Source organism: Pavona decussata, unplaced genomic scaffold (assembly GCF_977016875.1).
Source record: "Pavona decussata unplaced genomic scaffold, jaPavDecu1.1 SCAFFOLD_51, whole genome shotgun sequence".
NCBI lineage: Eukaryota > Metazoa > Cnidaria > Anthozoa > Scleractinia > Agariciidae > Pavona > Pavona decussata.
Window position 1 is genome coordinate 1,908,613 of NW_028145473.1, and position 19,300 is coordinate 1,927,912.

Here is a 19,300-nt window from a genome sequence, read left to right on the forward strand (position 1 = left end):
TGTGAAAACCAAGAATTCTGAATCTGCAGCTGTTACATAAAGAAGTAAAGGGTTGTTAAATCAATAAGTAACGATATTCGTTACTTTTGGAGCTTTACCATAAAATTTCAAGTATAAGCCCCATCCCGAATACCCATCCGCCAATCAGTCTCCCAAATCTTAGTCTCCTACTCAGCTCGTCACGCAATGCTCCTTCCCGTGAAAAGCGTTGCGTGACAAGTCAAATAACGGCTGTGTGGGAGGGCTATCCAAGTTCCTGGAACGACTAGATGTAATCCCAGGATTGAGTAGATTTGCTTCGCGGATAATCTGGGGATACGTTGGACGACAGAAGCCGCAAAATCCGCTATGAGTGGCATCTGTTACATCTAAATTTGAAGACGTTAACAAGACGAGTGCTCCTCGTAGCTGAGAGGATACAACTGTTTAGTTAATGGAAAGGCTGTTTTATTTTTAAAACGTCTTAGTTACTTCACAACTTTGCTTGCAACTTAACAATATATACATAGAAAGGTCCTTTTTGCATTTCAAAGTATTTCACATTAAACTGGTTACTTGTTTTTGCTTAGATGTTTAACAAGATTTTCCTAAATAAAAATGTAACTCATCATTGCACTGATACAAAGGGTCGCAGTCTTAGCCTCAAGTTCACTTAAGAAAACAAAAAATTAAATACACCGAACCGGTAGCTAGTCATTTCATGGAATGTATGCGTGTTCAGAAACGTTTACAATGTTTGCAGTCAGCAGTGTCAACAAGAGGTACATGCGCACTCGGTGACGGTCTCGATTGGATGATAATGCATAACAAGCTTGGATGGATCAGCTGTGTCTTGGCACCAGAGCCCCACGTCTACTTTTTGGGTTTTAATCTGCTGACAACACGTGCATGACTCGACCTGCTCATATTGTGCACCGGTTGGTGTAGAAAACGACAGGCAGGTCCCCAGACAGGTGTTGATAGTCACTGAGCGTTCCTGACATCCTGCAACCTTAAAAGGTGGAGAATAAACTGTTAGACCTGGATAAATTGGGAACAAGAGTCGGTGAGAGGACGAGGGTCCAAGGTGTTTAAGAACGTGTAAGGCTCAATGAGTAAATGAGAGTTAGGGGACGATAGGTGGTTTACATTTCCGCCATGTTGGGGTACAAAACAAAAGAAAATTTGTTCATATGGTTTGCATAAAAATGGAAGTTTAGTCCCAGAGGAGAAAAATTTTATTGTTCCTGTACACCAACATGGCCCCCATGACGTCACATGCAAACCATCAATATGAGTGCTAGACGGTGACGAAAATTGAAACTCTTTGACTGGGGAGAACAAGCCAAAGCAATAGTTGACCAGTTAATTCAAACTCAGTGAATGAGTCAGTAAGAAAACCAAAGATTTGGAGCGCAAAGACAGAGCCGGTTTTAGCGAGTGTTAAATTTTATGCGAGCGCACGAGAGCCAGAGATCAAACGAGACAGTTAATAAAAGAGAGACATAGCGACAAACGTACAGGCAAACAAACAGAGAGGGAGAGAAGAAATGGTGCAAGATACAAAGGAATGCTTAATTGCACCGCCGCGACCCTTGGAATCATTGGGCTCCCTGTGAAGTAGAAGGAAGGCGCACTACAAGAACCACCTTCAGGTTTTTATTTCGGTCATGCAAATAGAGATTTTGCTCAATCTGTCATGTACACGCCAATGGACTACCTATTTCAATGTGACAACGTTTCCCATCCAATACTTTGAGCACTTTACATAAACTTATCTCATAGTTGAGGACATATAAGGGCGCTTATTTGACGTGCATTTTGGCAGTAACTTTCCGAAGACGCTCTGAGAAGAGCGGGGAAAATGTCATCGATAATAAGCAATGGATGAAAATGTAATATATGCAAATAGCTAACAACTATAAAAAAAATAATAATAAATAAATAAATAAATGAGTTAATAAGTAGATAAATAACCTTAACGGCGAATGTATAGCCTTTGACCACGCAATGTACGCTGTTGAGTGCATCCTGCATCGGATCAGCCTCTGACCTGCGCAGTGAAGACACAATTACTATGGAGAGGATGAAAAATATTCTGGAATTCTTTGCCATGTGTAGCTTTGGGAGCGAGAAACTGAAAAGAAAAAAAAATACAGTTTACAGTTCTGCATTTGACACGTATCAGGGTCTGTATATTTGGATTACAAGTAACAGCGTGTGATAGGCTGGCATGCTTCGTGCGAAAAACGTGACGGAAAGGTGTGAAATATCCAAAGAACGGCCAGAGAATCGCACGCGGGCGAAATTCAGCTTTAAGGAAAACAATGTCATCAGCAAAAAGTGTTTTGGTTTGTTCAAAGTTGACATACGACGTTGAATTCATTTGGTAGTTATTTTCAACCCAAACAAGTTGGCCGACAGTACAGTTGAATACATTATTTTGGTAGTGGAGAGAGCGGCGTGACGTAAATTGCGATGCGTGCGAACGGGAGAGACTGGGGAGAGGTGGCCTACTCTCGCAAGTCTTCTCGCTTTTATTATTCTTTTGCATCGCATTTTTATTTATTTATTTACTTTTTTGCGCCGTTAGGAAGAACTTCTTTGCGGGTTTTTAAGAGAATATAAAACTTAATCTGCGTGGGGGAATTATATTATGCATGCCCGCAAGCTGAAGGTAGAAGGGGCGCGAAAACTTTGACAAAGTGCAAGGCGGGGAAAAATGAGGGCCAAGTACCTCTTGTATCCACATTAAACCTCTTGCGTTTAAAGCAGCTCGAGGTTTCAGTTTGTACCAAAGTTATTTTGCCACCTGTGACGCATGGGTTACATTGCTGGTATGAGGACTGTGCAGCTAGAACAATCTGGAAAAGCTGCACGCGAGGGAAGTATCATATACAAACATACAAACTAACATGGGACACTCCCATGCGACAGGGAACAGACCGGTTGGGGGAAAGAAAGGCTGATTAAGTTTGTTTTTAAATGCGTGAGAGATTAAACTTTTTCTGAATTTGAAAATTTATTCGCTGAGATTAACATACGTGGAGAAAGGAGAAGGAACTAGACTTCGTTCTACTTAGGCCGATACGAACACGATAACATGATTAGGGATTTCATAAGAAATCGACCAGCTGTAGTGTGGAACAGTCTGTCGATGTGTCAAAGATGATTGAACACACTGCCAAGTAGAACCCAGGACTTTAAGCGTAAGGTATTGATACTGACAGTAGACCACAGTATGTACAAAGTTCATTCGACTGCAGCCATTACCAAAGACAACGACCCCTTTTATGAAGTAGTATTTTAAATTCGTCAGAACATCTTTACCTGTTTTCAGCAAATTTCACTTCAAACCCAAGTTTTGAGTTTTATTAAACGAAAGTAGTTAGCTTTCTTTTAGTGAATATTATCCCTTTACCCTCCCGAAGAGCCCTCATGAAATACAGATAAATTCATGTCAGTTTCTTGATACAGGCAACACCGCTATTCATGACCGCGTTATATAGTAGGGACAATCCTGTTTTTAAATCCCTGTAAGAGAGATTATTGAAACCATGAATAATTCTTGCTATTGCAGTCTCTCGAAGGGAACCGTTTCTCGAAACTCCCGGCAACTTTCCACGTCCGATAAATATTTTATTTGAAAATCCGTTTTGCACCGATGGTGTGAAATTTTCGCTCAAACTTGCCAATACGTTGCTTAAAAATTGTAAACTGATTATAAAAATCAGCTTTCACTGAAAAACACAAGACAACTCATTGTCCTCGAAAATTCAAACCTCAAAAGGTTTCGGATGGGGAACATTCTCCGTGAGGCTTCACATGCTTTGTGGGCTCTGTATCCAATTATAAAGCAGTTCTTAAGCTGAGAGTTGTCGGAAGACGAAAATCATCGCCTGTTTATTCTGTGTTTGATCCTGAGTAGGTATTTAAACCACAACTAATTAAGCCAATTTAGGGATAAGTGCATGTAACATGAGCATTCTGCCCAGAAAGGATGAAAATTCCAAATAAATTGTTAATTTGAAGAACTCAGAGGAAGTTTCCTAAATCCATGGACTTCCCTTATTGGGTATTACATAACGCATTTGCGTGTTATTCAACCTGGCAACACAATGAATCCCACGCAAGGCACCTGTAGTCTAATTTAAGAAACAATTTAATACTTCCTTAACTGATTTCGCTAAACCGTAACAAGTCATTAAAATAGTGATGAAAATACTTGCCTGATCGTTTTAAAACCGGCCGAAAACTCGTTACAGTCAATGGTCGCAAAATCGTCCGGAGATAGAAAAGTTGCCAACTTTGATCGTCGCTTAAAATAGCAATAAAGACATTTATATCGCGTTTACGGCAAACGGCACGTGAGATTCGCGTTTATGTTTACGTAAAAAAAAAAAAAAGGACAAAAACTTCCTAATTTTGTTGAGAAACCAAAAACAGCGAGCGGCAAAGGAAGGGTAAACATGGTTGCGGGGTTATTTTTGTTGTTTGCCGTTTGCCATAAGCGTAATTCTCAATCGCTCTAATATTTACGTTTAGCACGAAACGAGATTCGAGGCTGGGATCCACGCACGTGGGTGTGTATCTCTCTCTCAATACTAATTCAAGGCCATTGAAGAGGAAACCTTGTTGCCGACAATGCCGATGACTACTTTAGTGGCAAAGGGTTGTATAAAATACGGTAACTGACGAACAAAATAAACAAACAGAACAAAAAAGCTTTGTGTTCTCTTTACCAAAGCCATAACAGGGTCACAACGACAAAATGCTTGGTACAACTGGTCGCCTGGCGTTTTGTTTTTATTGTTTTAAGCAAACAGCTCTGAAAACTAATCGCTCCTTGCATTTTTTTTGTTTAAATTAGGAGCTGCTATTTTTGTATGCAGTTGAGTATGTTGGAGGTTCGGACGAACCTGCGAGAGGGGAAAGGCGCGCGCCGCCTCTCCTCTCTCCTCGCGCGAGCCCCTCGCGTGTCCTCGGGACAAGCGTCTTGCATTCAGTCGTGCAGTTCGCGATACTGCGTAGTCAAGAAATACGAGAAATACAAATTCGAAAATAAAATACATTTAAAGATCGAGGGTTAGTTGCTCAATATCTTTCTAATCCCAGGTCCTAATTAATAAAATTCTCCTTTCCTTTTACAGTAACGATTAACGAATGTGTTTAACTGCTTTTTTAAATTTCCGTACAATACATGGCCCTGGAGTTCAAACAAGAAGACAGCTATTGTCTAAAGGGTGTTTGAGCCGTAGTACTACGAGGCCTACCATGTGAATGAAAGGACAGTATTAACGCAGTTTAAAATTTGACAAAATGATGAAATACTTACACTTTCAAAACTTCAACGGTTTCCGATAGTATAAATTTGCAGCAAGTTGATGTAGCTCCAGGAGACCTGAAAATCACAGGAATGGTTCCCTTTTAAAACCCAGTCGTGAAATCTTTTCAAATTATTCTGTGCGTTGGTTTAGCCGATCGCCTTCACGCGGATAGCTGTGCTGCCGTTGTCAACCAAATGTTTAAAACCGTTTAAAACTTTCCAAATTTACCGGTTCACCCGTAGTCTACATATCTAATTACAAAGCTAATGACTTGTCTAAAACGCGGGTTCGTATTTCACTGACCTCTCATCTGTCTGCCCTCAAATTAATTATGGAAATGGCAAAAATAAGATTAACTGGATACCTGCCGAGTTGTGGGCAGAGTAAAACACTTGGAGTTAACACGAATCATTTTTTTTAGTCAGGCAATTTACTTTAAGGTAATAAATGGCTTGTCAAAGTTGCAAAGCACAAATTCGTGCAATATTTAACACTAAATGTCATTTCATTAGTTATTAAAACTGAAAGCAATTAGCTAAAAGCTGATAGTGGGTCAGCGTGTCACGTTACGAGATGGCAGTTTATTTTTGCCTCGCAGAGCAATCTTCGTTGCCTTGGTACTCTACCCGTATCTATATTCAGCAAAACAACAGCCACGCACTGAAATAGAAAAGGAGTCCAGCGACTTGTAAATGATAAATTAATTTTTACGGCAAGTTCATGTCAAGAGAAAAAAATATGCGTATTTTATTACCCCATGGTTTCCGGCGGAACTCTCAATATTTGAGAAGGGGGGAGGGGTGGGTGGGTGACCAAGGGCTCAAGATCCAAACCTCTTTTTAAAAAGTTAAGCTTTCCCCTTTTTGCAGGTGAGTACGGCAACACCACTAGCTCCCAAAACCTGTACCCTATTAGGTAGCCTAAATTCGAACTAACAACCTTTCTCTTCGCACTTTCTGACGGGATCTTATGCAGACCGTGCCCCCTTCTCCCCCCCCCCCCCCCCTCCACCACCGGACTCTGCTACCAGAGGACCTCCATCGTGTCTCCATACTGCCGAGTAGGCAGAAAATCGTAAAAGGCATTCAGAAAACTCCTGGCATCAAAATGGCTAGAGACCACAAAGGAAGTGAATTACTGATCATTCAGTGTACAGGGCATAATTGCCGCTCAGGACTTCAGGGCGTGCCTTGGTGTTTCTCTACTGGAGTGCAGAACCGTGTTGGGGCAAATCACAGTTTTAGGTGGGAGTATATCGCAGGGATAAACCCATGTTGTTAATAACTAAAAGACAGGTGTTGACTGTGGGGAAGTTGTAAGGAAGAGACTTTTAAAATACTCAAATCGGCTTTCCTCCAAATCATCTTCACAAAAACTTATTACCAAAAACTTAGTGCCATTTCGCAAGGGTTAATTTTTTGAACGACCTTTCCTCACCACTAACTGGATATAGCTGTACAGGAAAAACGGCGTCCGTGTGCAGGACTTTCCAGAAAAGTTCCGTGTTATTAAAACCATGCATAAACGCGTGGGTAATTATGTCTCATCAGTTCCCGTTGCTATTATTAGGAAGGGGAAGAATCAATAACCCGATTCTTTTTTTTTTTGCACACATCACAGATATTTTTAAGTCAGTTGTGGCGTGCTTGATAATCGATCTGCACTGTCAGCTTTTTCCTTTCTTTCTTTCTTACCTTCTTTTCTTATTTTTTTTTTTAAGTTCTTCCAAAACTGACTACTGAACTTGGCGGTACATATGGGATAGGTTAAGTGTCATTGATTCCCTTTGTGCGTGCTAGACCTCGCTAACGAGTCCCAACAAGGGCCAAACAGGCGTCAGCCACGGTATTTTTTCCGTCTGTTCGCGCGAACAACGCCGTGCATACGTGCCCCAACAAAAGCGGAAAATGAGCCCGACGGTTGGGTTGTATAACCGTTTCAACGCTATTTTTACTTTGTTTTTCTGAAGAAAAGCGCAGAACGTTGCCTTTTTCAAAATATGTTTTAGGGGGCAAACTGATAGTTTACAACTCGACATTCACAATACTGGCTCCGTGATAGGAATTGGATTAAAAAGGGAGGCCAGGCATAACAAACTGAATTACAAACAGGACGTTTTTCGTGGCCTGTTTAGAAGTATTTTTTGGAGTACGAGAGGCGGAACGAGTAATCCAGGCCATTTTCTCCCTCCTCGCCTCTCTCATGTTTGCTCACGCCCCAACTTTCCCGCGTCATTAGCAGAAAAACGTTTTCAATTCACGGAAGAACCAAGCGGAAGCCCCCTTCCCATCCCCCCCCCCCCCCTAACCCGCCTCGGAATATAAGTTCCCAAAATCTCCCACGTTGAAGTCCCTCCGATAAACCACAAGCTTGGTCAGTTTTTCCTGAGGCGGTTTTTATGCAACGCTAAGCCCAACGAATAATTTCGTCCCAAAAGAAGCAACCAACCATTAACTCAAGCACGAATAGATGACGGAAAGAGATAAGGAGCGAGATAATGGACTAAAGATATCGCACCTAGGAGACAAGACCAGTTTCCGTGGGACCGAGTTGACCTTACTTGGAATTCTGAAAAAAAAAAAAAAAAAAAAAAAAAAACTAAACTCAGAAAGCGAAACGAATAAACGTTCGCATGGCTTATGCAAAACGAATAACTGACTTGGTATTTGGCTTGCAAACTGGTTCAGGTTTTTCTGAAGTCAAGCGCTTTTTCTTCCTTCGCGCAGTTCTGCGCGCCATATTTTTTGCGTCTCCCCGTAAACACTACAATGCCATCGCTTTGTTTGAAAAAGACTTTTATTGAAGTAACATTTTTATCAAACAAGTACCATTGGCACAGATAGCTATAACCTTCATTACGATCGATTCCAAGGTGATAATTTCTCAGCTTCCCTCGCTGGCCAGCTCCGAGCTCTTAGCTTCAGTCACGCGCGCGTGTTAACACGGCCGCGCAAGTCTGGCATTGTCCATATTGTTATTTTCGTTTCGAAATGGTTGTCCTGAAAGAAAATAGAAAAGAAGCACGTTAGTACAGAGAAGACATTCACTGACTCATCAAACGTTCGCTCTCCTTGACACGAGTATGAAGACAAAACTACTAGAAAACATAAATTGTCGTTTGAATGTCAATTTTACAGAGGCTAACGAGAATTATGGAGGAACGTGAAAACATTTCCAAGACGACCACTTTTGATTGGCAAGTGTCACTTCACTTCAAACAGCAAGGTTGACGTTTGACGCTTAATCTCTACATAACAAGGACAACTGGGAAAGTAAACCGCCACTCTTGAAATAAACTGACCTTAAATTGGTGGAAACACAGGCTAATTGATATTTCAGTGTCAGACATATTAAGTTGTGATTATCCAGGGTTTCCACTCATCACGAAAATGAAAATTCCTTGACTTTTAAGTTCCTTGGCTTTTCACTGACCATAAAGACAAATCCTTTGCCCATAAAGCCAGCAAAAAAGGTACAGAAATCAATTCCTTCGTCAATGTCTTTTAAAACAACATTGCCTTTGCCAACAAGGAAACCCTTTCCCAAACCTAATGGCTACCTAAAAAATAAAATTACCTGTCTTTTCACTGACTTTGAGGTAGAAATTTAGTATTTCCCTGACTTGATACAGAATTTCCTAGCTTTCCCTGGGTGTGGCAACCCTGTTATCGCCTATTTTGCCTTTAACTTTCCCGCGCGTCGACATTTTGGATTTTTCAGGACGCCATGCGGCCACCCAATTATTTTCTGTTTCCTGACAACAGCAGCAACGGTATGACGTCAAAAAATTCAAAATGGCGGCACGCGAGAAGGTTAAACGCGAAAATAGAGGAGAACCACATCTTATGTCTTGTACACTTATACGGTATTCACATTTCTTCAACTGAAGTTTGGAAATTAGACATTACTTCCAACAATACAGTTGACTACAAAAATAAGTGAAAAAACGCAACGACGTTTTGCTGTCATCTTGGCACTGGCACCATTATCAAGTAAAGAATGCCGGTAACAGAAAAGATAATTTATACAGAAAAGTAAATGTGCGACAACCGTTTTTCTAAATTCAATCTTATTAGAACGTCCAACAATTCACGTTTATTTGTTGTGAAGGTATAGTTTTCATTTGAGGTGGAATTGGACAAAATAGTGCTGTCACCCACCCTGTGGAGAATGTTTGTCCTCCTCCGCTGAGGATGACGAAGGGTGATTGTGCGTTTTTCTGTTTTTCTATTAGTAGCGCGGTGGTGTTGAGTGGCGTGTCTCCTGAGTTCATCTTCTGAAGCGCCTGTGTTGAGACAGATTCATACAAATAAACGAATAAATACATAAATAAATAAATAAATAAATAAATAAATAAATAAATAAATACATAGAAAAGGGTCAATGTTGACCACACTAAAGATGACGTTATACGGGACGACTTTTACGTAATATTGTTGCCTTATTAATGTTGTCATGTAACAGCGCACGGACAGCTTTTAACGAAACAATTGTGTTGCAAGCCTTTTACCTGTCTTCAAAACTACGTAACACGTTCCCGCAACACAAAGCGCGTTAAAAGTCGTCCGCGCCCTATGTTGCGTTAAAAATCTTCGTTAAAAGTTATCTCGTGTGACATCAGGACTGCCCATAATAAGGCTCCATCAGCCTGACAATCGTTAGCGTTGATGTAACGTGATGAATACCAGCGAGAAAAGCGAGTCACAAGCAGAAAGTTGAGAAAGGCGGCTTGCTGGTCCGTTCATACTATTGATGTTATAAATACATACATATATTGTCTCAGATGGCGCGATATCTTTGGGTAGAGAATTCCAAATCTTTGGACCTTGAAAGAGGACAGTAAAATATTCTGTCACTATTCACTTACCACCTCGTCCTGCCGTTTCTTATTCCGTTTCTCTGACTTCATCTTGCCTGATGCCTTACCATGGAACTTGTGCGACAAATAGCGAAAAGCCTGTTGAAGGAAGGCACATGTCAAGTGTTGTTATCGCGCGAGGATATCAGGCTTCACGCTTGGCATTCTTAATAGTGGGGCGAACGCGAGCGCACTACTGGAAAAAGCACTAAGAGAAGTTGAGAACCATCAACAAACTCAACACAACGACACGCAACGCAACGCAACGCAGGGCAATACATTTCCACTTTTTATTTAACTGCGTCACATCTAAGAGCTAATACATTGGTCTGTTGTAAGAGACCAAGGGGATGGGTCCAGCAGTGGAGATATACCCAGAATCGCACGCTAATGAAATGCATGAGCTGTATGATAGACATCACAAGGTGTCCTCTATCCTAAATTTTTACTAAAACACAAATAATTTGGTCAAACATGAAGTCATACGAAAATGACAAAAAGGTCTGTCTTACGTAAAGTACCCAAATTCAGGATTAAGTGCATTTCTGGACAAAAGTGGAGACAGCAACAAGAAACACCAGTCAGAAACAGGGTGCTTTCCGTGTCTTAGAACTGGCCGACCAGCCCTGAAACTGCCACTAACAAGATATGAAATCCCCACAGAGACCATCCATACACGGTAGACTTAACTAACTATTGAGCGTTGGTGTGAACAGTTTGCCTTTGCTAAAAAAGCAATAACATCGCCTGTGTGAACAGCCCTTACATTTGACCTACAGTACCTCTTTAGGCGTGAGAGAGCGGCCGTTATCATCGTAATACTCCAGCTTAACATCTGGTTTGTAGTCCTGTTTGTTCTTGGATGATCCATATCTAGGAAACGCAAACGAACGATCAGACACTTATTTCGCCCGACATATGTCAATACAATGTGACAAGGATAGGTAAGGAGAATTAAGAATATTATCCACTGAAGATATCGCAACCAAAATTTAAACAAAAGTATGGAAATCCGTATAGTAGAGGGAGTTTGTATTTTAACCTTGGAAATGAGTTAGCTAACATTTTATCGCAGTCAAACGTAAAAAATAAAAAACCTCCGTTAAAGATTAATTTTTTACCTTTAGGTGAGGTTAATAATCATTTTACGATTTACTCACAAAACACTTTGAGCTTTAAGATCGGTGCCTACTAATACCGAAGTATTTTTGTGTGGTTTATGACTATGTGGGAAAGGGAGATCTTAGCAAGAGCTATTGGAATCCAAAAAGAAAATTGGGGGTAACCACGCATTTTTCAAAGATAATCGAGCAACAATTATTCTAAAAAGCCGTACAATACAAATCAATGTATGGCATTTTATTCCATATTGAAGATTTATTATCTCTGAAAAATGCATGGTTACCCCCAATTTTCTTTTTGGATACCAGGAGCACTTGCTAAGTTCTGCTTTCTCCGCATAGTTTTAAACCGCGTAAAAATGTCCCTGCATTAGTAAGCACCTTCCATAGGTAACCCGAGTATCTCGAGATGCGTAGAACGTAAGCACAGTAACAAAAGTAGGCACCATCCGTAAACTGTCAAAGTAAAAACCTTCTCTTTGACGGACTTTTCTTATTTTTTTTGCGTTTGACTGCAGTTAAACTAACAGTTTATGTGTTTTTTAATGTGTATGAGATAGGAAAACAAGAAAGAGTGAAGAAAAAAAATACCACAAACTAACAAGGGCGCCGATTTATGGACGCAGTGTGTAATTACCTGTCTCTATCGCGATCTCGATCACGGTCCCTGTCAAAATCCCTGAAAGAGAAAAAAAAATCCTTTTTCAGCCTTTCCTCTGAAAGTAAAATCGTAATTCGGTTCGCGCGAATTTGAACAATGTGCTTCTTATTTCAGGGGTTGTGCTTGATCTGATCAACGAAATGAAGGAAAGGTCAAGTAATTTGTTAGGCTCGATTTCCGCTCCCTCGGGTCCGGCTTTCCTCTTCGGGGGGGGGGGGGGAGGGGGGGGGGAAGGGGGCGAACACGGGCTCATTTTCCGAACAGCGGCTGATAATCGAGCCCAGTAACGTGTCCACGCAATTTTGTTCACATTGTTGGTCATGTAAGCCACGATAAATTTTTACTGAGGTTTCATTCATTACTGCTTACTTGATGAGTCGAATAGCTCAATGTTATTGTCGACAGACAGTCCGACACACGCCAGTAAGAAGTCGTCACAATAATAATAATGTTTATTTCTTATATTGCGCAGTCTAACATGCTAGATATGATCGAATGCGCATTACAAAATCTTAATATGAAGTAATAAATGGCTAATCTAAATAATAACAACAACAATAATTTACAATCTCCGGAAAAAACAATAAAATTAAAATATGAGTTAATAAGAGAACTAATAAAAAGCTAATTTAAAAAGATGTGTCTTTAGTAAAACTTTAAAAGTATTCAATGATTGGCATTGTCTGATTTCCAAAGGGAGTCGGTTCCATACTTTGGGCGCGACATTTTCGCTCAATATGGGGTCAACTTGGTTAAAATTTGGACGCCAAACTGATCTTGGAGAGGCCATAAAATCCCCCCCCCCCCCGCCCTCTTCGAGACATGATTAACCACCCCTTCTGAGATCTGTAACTTAAGCTATAGTTTAGGAGTAAACCCAATATATACGAAACATGAGATTTTATTTTTCATTTTTTTCGTTTTGGACACTTTTCAATCCAATCAGTTACTTCCTGTGTCTGCTACAATTGGAAATAGCAAATACAGATCACGTGAATATAATGGAATGAAAGTTTCACCTTGATGGTCGGCCGCCGCGTTCTCTCTCCTCCTCGCTGTAATAAATAAAAAGAACATGATCAGCCTAAAGCGACGACGATTTAATAAAACAAATATATTAGACATTTAGCCGTTAAGAGCTGAACTTCACATCAACTGTAAGCAATGTGTTATATAGGCCCTCTGTATCTTACGTAACTCGAACCTGCAAACGCTGGATTTTGTGGAGGAAGAAGCAAGACAACAACTAACAAATATCTCAAGGAACAAGTGTGTCCAGGATTGGAAAATGGTACACATAACATGGGCCGACCCAGCTCCAGCCCTAAACAAGTTAAGCCAGAATTTTACGCCCAGTATCTGTGACTTTCAAATCCTGAAATCTTAATTTTTCAAGTCTTTCTCTTAGAAAAAAAAAACTTGTCCAAATAAAGATAAAATACCAACGTTTCAAAAAATACTACGTAAGTATGGAACAAAGCTCTTCCATGCCTCTGCTTAAACTTACCGGTTAAAATTAAACTCTACTCACCGCATTTTTTCCTCATCCACAACACCAACTGAGGGTAAGCTAGGGAGTGCTTTTCCTTCAATCTTTGCCTTCGATGTTTGTTCCAATAAACCTGACAGGAATTTAAAGGCAGAGAGCTATTATTTCACAGCAAATGTTTCCATCAGACTGAAGAGCGTACGTCGCCTTTCAGAATCGCCGAATCTGGATACTTTAAATCATATAAAAATCTCAGTGAAATCACTTTAATAATAACACAAATATAGTAACCGGAGGCCCAGACGTTTGATCTGGGACCGACCATTCGAGCTGGTGCCTTGCCGCAGGTCGTGTTCTTTCTTAAACCAAGAAACTGTTCTCCACCCTGTTCAAGTTTGCCATTCATCCCTGATTATTTACTGAACACAAACCAATTTTCACCATCCATCCAAGACTAACCCTTTGCAAATAAAGCTGACGATGAGGTCGCAGTAATCAGTTCCTTCATAAATATTTTTTGACACATTACCTTGGCCAAGAATAAAACTCTTTTGCAAACCTTGTGGTTGGACAAAAAGAAAGTTCCCTGACTTTTCACTGACTTTGAAAAGAATCTGTTTTTCTTGACTTTTCCCCAACCAGTGAGGTACAGGCGAAAACTACTCACAATGATTACCCTGCGATGGACTATCCTGCCTTCTAGTTGTTTTATACTACAAAAACCGAGTTAAGATTTGGCTGTGTGTGCTGCCTGTTAGTGTTGAATCTGATGGTGCATGAAGACAATGTCACCCAGTTGACGAGTCTCTTCGCTCTAACCCGTTACCTGTCTATTCAAAAGATGACTGTTTTCAAAAGAAGAAACCGATGACCTTGGTTGCACCGCGTACCAGCTGAACCTCTAAAAAGGGTTAATTTACCTAGTGAAGTGTAAGGGTTGGCGAACCTTGCCCAGATTAAAACTGCTACGGCAACCATAACTTGTTTTCGCAATACGCTACCTTTCTTAGATGCAAGAAATAAGGCAGCGCCCACTCCTTTTCCAACCAAAGGTTCGGCCTCAAGGATGCTACTCTCTGTCTCCTGATCAAAAAAGGAAAAAACAACCACCACATCAGCATTCATTACACATGCAGGCGAAAAAAAGGAAAAAGACTCAATCAAACTGCAAGTGAAATGAACGGGTATATTACGAATTCACAAAATGACCAGCTCCCAGTTGGCTTGATAGCTCAGTTGGTAGAGCACTGCACTGGTATCGCAGAAGTCATGGCAGTATGCGCAGTCAAAATTGGCACCGTCCTTAAGGTAAACAAAGCCACAAACCTCTTCTCGTTCTTTTTTCCTTTTCTCCTCTTGAGTCTTGACCCATTCCCAGCCTCCTTGTGGCTCAGCTTCTTCTTCTCGCTCTACATCCATGCGCCACTGCAAAGCAAACAGCCACTAATCAACACTTATGACATCACAGCGCAACGAGACTTCTAGTAATGAGTTTTGTAGACATGAAAAACAAGGAGACTTCCTAAGCTATTGCTTGAGAAAAATGTGTTGTTTACGTAGGGTGGGAGCATAGCTTCTTTTTCAAACCTGTCTCTCCACATGTACGCGACCCACGGGGAATTTTTTTTTTTTTTTTTTGGGGGGGGGGGGATCAACGATGTTTCATAGGGGCAGTCTCCCTGACAGGAGACACTGGAAGACACTAGAGACACTGGAACCTGAAAAAGCTACATTACAAATTTAATCTTCTATCAAAACAGCTTCTAATAAGCTCTTGGCCAATCAGAATGAGATGCTTATCCATCGAAAGGTTACCTGCAGCATTTTGGCGCCGGCACCCAGTTCAATTAATTTCCGAAATATCCGAAATTTCTGCTATCGAAGCAACGAAACATCACAAGCAGATATTTCAGTCTAACCAATGAACGGACAGTAGTGCCAAAACGCTTGAGCATCCTCAGTAAATATCAGCGAACAAAGAAGCTCTAACATTGAACGGAACTTATATTAATGGCACTACACAGTGTGTAACCCATTTCACTTATGGGTGGAGAATAAATGTTAAGCCCAAACTTCTCGCGCTTGTAATACCTCGTTATCATCCTCCTCATCCTCCTCCTCCATTTGATCGCCAGGGGCATCTACAGAAATAAAACATAAAAAATGTTAAAGGAAAGCAGCGTTAAATAAAGCAATCAGATAGGCTAAAAAACAAACCAACAAATAAAAAAAATCAATATTGTAAACAAGGTTAGTAGATTAGTCTCCCTCTACTAACTATGTTGTAACGGTCATCGTTAATAACTAAAAGGTTTTTTGAATATTTTGTACAATGGATGGAGGGGGGGGGGGGGTTAATATAACCCAACGGTTTTAAAAGAAACGAAATAAGAATACGAATTCTTATTTTATTTTGTAAAGAAATCAATTGCACCCGGACAAAAAAATCCCTTCAAAAAGTTGTGTTTCCCAAGTAAAAGCCCTTCTCTCGATAAACAACATTGTTAAGAGGAGGGGCAATCTGTTTTGCAATCATTCTAGGGGAGCAACTGTGAAGTGAACAAAGAATGAGCTACTCTTCTTTGTAAGCAAGTCTACACTGCACGGTGGAAAAACTCACGAAAGGAACACAACAAATACTACATGCAAACAACTCTCAATCTCAAACCAAACTAGAATGACAGAGTGAATAACAAGCCATCGAGTTCAGCTCTTGTGTATGTATCGCCTTTAAGGATCAACACAGAAATAAAAAGTTATATAAACAGCACAATACACTCACCGAAGGTCGGTAGCTCCCCAAGCGTACGACAAAACTCGGATGTTGAGTTCAAGATGATAGAATCTGAAATTCATAAGCGAGATCATTAGTTTTGGACTTAGAGAAACAGCTGCTTTGACAAGCTCAAATGAGGTTAGTTTAGATAATTACAGTGTTCGTTATTTATTTATTTATTTTTTTTTTTTTCAGAAACAAATTTCCAGGACTTTTCCACGCCACAGTAAGGTTTCTTTTCAGTACTCAATATGCACGTTAAGTATTTCAAGGTTGTTGGATCTTCCCATATGGCTGCTCCTCCATGTCTTTCAAGAACATTTTAGTACTTGAACTAACTGATTTCCAGGATTTTACAGGACCTCGTACCTTTTTCAAGGACTTTCCACTCCTGGAAAATGCTTGACTAAAATTCAAGTTCTTTCCAGGATTTCCAGAACCCGTACAAACCCTGTAATTAACATACTTCCAAAGGAATAAGACACCGGCCGCCATTTATGAAAAAGGTCTCAGTACATGGCAATTATTCCTGTGGCAAAGAGCACCACTGTAACAAGAAAATAAACTTGCCCTTGTTTCCATTCTCATCTTCCTTCTCTTGCTTTACAACGGTTGCAAGAGTCTCCAGGACCTGCAAATCATAATTTAAGTCTTAATTATTATAACATTACAAATCGTTGGAGTTTACGATTAATTTTTTTTCCTAAATATCATCAAAATTCGGAATTGCAAGCAGGTTTTGGGAAACCACTTGGGTTCACTTACGACTTTTTCTTACTGGAAGTTGGGGGGTGGGGAGCAGACCAACAAGGGGGCTGGGGGTGAGGGACAAATGTTGAAAAACACAAACAAACAAACAAATTAGCCTCTTAGGAGGGGGGGAAGGGGTTCTTTCGTAGATCTGCTTCTTAGGTATTTCTTATTTACCTTCTTCCCATGTAAAATAATTATCTCTACAGTACAAAGCACAATAATAATCATTTCACATGTTTGTACGATCAGCAATGAAAGCTTCCAAAATACCAACACAAGTCGCATCGATTTGGTTCCCAACTGGCTGATTTGTTCCCCTCCCCACTAAGCCGGCCATCTCTCTAAAATGGGGTCAATTCTACCAGGGCCGGAGGATGGCCAATGGACATACCGTTTGGGCTTCAACACACAAACATTTTCCTTTACGGAATACATAGTCATTCTCAGTCATGGAATATATACAGACCCTCTCTACGCCTGTTGCCTCTTTCTTCCGTTTCAAACGACGCGATCTAAAGAAAAAATACCAATCACTGGACAGATAACTACAATGCCTCGCTTATTCAGGCACTTCTCTACCCAGTTGAACCTTAAAACTTTAGTATAATGTTATACGTCATGCGATGATGACTTGGCAATTACGAAGTACATTTCTGCAATTGTTACCAACAAATTTGTCTGAAGCGCTCACTGAAACATAAAGTTTGTCCTTTCTATGAGTTCATTCATTGTTTCATTCATGACACACCTGCCCAGCCAAAAAACTGTCATCTCGATACAGCGGGTATTTTTTCCGAGTGTGCCTGCACAACTGACTGGCAAAAATAAAAAAACCCTCCATCATTTATTCACCGGCTTAAAGCATGACACCACATTTCTTTCTAATGTCATAATTTGCATAATTTGCCACACATGTTGAGTCTTAAACGTAATGTAGTCGCATTTTAGCCGCATTCAAGACACATCCAAGACAGATCAGAATCCAATCTGCACTCTGTACGACGTTTTGGCCATTCACCCGTTGTATCGCTTGTTGTCTTTGTGGTTATTGCGTTAGTTTACTGCGATTTTGCCAGTTTTTCTGGAGACCAAATACAACGGATGGGACTGAAATGCCGCTTAATGGGACCAATAAATTGCAGCTAAGACATATGTCACTATGATTTTCCAAAATACGTTATAGACCCTACGCAAAAATGGCTGACATATTAATATTCTTTTGCCTGCATTCAAATTAGCATAACTAACCTCGTTCTTGAGTTCAAAAACTCGTGAACGAGGCCAGTGAGGCCAATTTGAATGCAGACAAAAGAATATTAAAATGTCAGCCATTTTTGCACAGGAAGAGGAAAGCTTATGTCACTTGTTGGTAGTGCATGTCACACAATACAGGCCATCTGGAAAAAAACGTCTCTGATCTCTGTGATTCCACTCTCTTCACACATCCAGTATTGACCAAATGAATTATTCACCTCTCTAACGCCAGCTGAAGTTCCAGCTGAGCCTCGTCTTCTTCGACTATCGCACTGTTTTCTGTGTCAGCCACAAGGACTTCTGAAGTGGAAAAAAAGAAGCAGTGCTAGTACATTTGTCACTAAATACAGTCAACTCCCTTTATTGCAGACACCCTCGGGACCACGAGTTAGTGTCCTTAGTGTCCGGGGATTCAGCTGCTGTCCGTATCATCGGGGTGTCCATAATAGCGAGGTGTCCGCAAGACGAGAGTTGACTGTAGAACGAGCGCACACGGTGCTACATAACTCACAATATTACATTCAATAAGTCGCCCGAGGCACAAGAAAATTAGGTGCATGATGTTAAAGACAGCTTTTGCAACGGTTTGAAGTTCTGGGCCCAGTTGTCCAAAGCCCGATTAAGCTAATCCTGGGTTAGCGTGAACTTTGATTTCAGTTTAAAGTCAATAAAAAATTCTTCAAAGAGAGTTATGTCCTTCACTTTTAGCTTAAAATTAGCTCTTAATAACTTTTTGACGAGCGGATGAAAATCTCGGTAACATTTAATCGTGACTTAGCGTTAATCAGCTTCCAAACAACCGGGCCCTTGACAACTCAAAGGATTATTATTTTTTTTTTGGCATGGCAACAGCTGGGACTTAAGCTTCGGAAACTTTTGCCTTACGCATCGTTTAAAATTTTAACGTATTCAACCCATCATAAAAAGCCATTTGTTACTGTCCAAGAGGCTATCTCTTGGCCATTTTGAAGAAGTGCTTTTTCCATTTCGGATATTCTTTTGGTAATATCATATACACGTGGCCTCATAGCCATAAAAGGCCTAGTGTTCAAGTGCAATACCTGCCCAATCTTTAATTCAGA

The 19,300-nt window shown here is 40.5% G+C and overlaps 2 protein-coding genes across 3 annotated transcripts in view; both read right to left on the bottom strand.

The window, feature by feature from the left end:
* Positions 1 to 425: 425 nt before the first annotated feature.
* Positions 426 to 5,568, bottom strand: LOC146481034 (uncharacterized). Its single transcript, XM_085108762.1, has 3 exons — positions 5,315 to 5,568; positions 1,957 to 2,116; positions 426 to 991 (listed from the first exon to the last, which is right to left on the bottom strand). Exons 2-3 carry the CDS (start codon positions 2,092 to 2,094, stop codon positions 752 to 754), a joined length of 378 nt encoding a protein of 125 aa, XP_084964888.1. The 5' UTR covers positions 2,095 to 2,116; positions 5,315 to 5,568; the 3' UTR covers positions 426 to 751.
* A 2,516-nt stretch (positions 5,569 to 8,084) lies between these two features.
* Positions 8,085 to 19,300, bottom strand: part of LOC146481035 (U4/U6.U5 tri-snRNP-associated protein 1-like) — a 36,337-nt gene continuing 25,121 nt past the window's right edge. For both annotated transcript variants that reach the window (XM_085108742.1, XM_085108741.1), the window contains exons 19-32: positions 18,437 to 18,518; positions 17,431 to 17,476; positions 16,782 to 16,842; positions 16,218 to 16,280; positions 15,527 to 15,576; positions 14,762 to 14,860; positions 14,437 to 14,518; positions 13,478 to 13,568; positions 12,966 to 13,001; positions 11,923 to 11,964; positions 10,947 to 11,037; positions 10,174 to 10,263; positions 9,467 to 9,591; positions 8,085 to 8,305 (exon numbers count right to left, since the gene is read on the bottom strand). In XM_085108742.1, the coding sequence (XP_084964868.1) occupies positions 8,281 to 8,305; positions 9,467 to 9,591; positions 10,174 to 10,263; positions 10,947 to 11,037; positions 11,923 to 11,964; positions 12,966 to 13,001; positions 13,478 to 13,568; positions 14,437 to 14,518; positions 14,762 to 14,860; positions 15,527 to 15,576; positions 16,218 to 16,280; positions 16,782 to 16,842; positions 17,431 to 17,476; positions 18,437 to 18,518 (983 nt within the window). In that variant the 3' untranslated portion in view covers positions 8,085 to 8,280. The remainder of the gene's footprint in view (positions 8,306 to 9,466; positions 9,592 to 10,173; positions 10,264 to 10,946; positions 11,038 to 11,922; positions 11,965 to 12,965; positions 13,002 to 13,477; positions 13,569 to 14,436; positions 14,519 to 14,761; positions 14,861 to 15,526; positions 15,577 to 16,217; positions 16,281 to 16,781; positions 16,843 to 17,430; positions 17,477 to 18,436; positions 18,519 to 19,300) is intronic.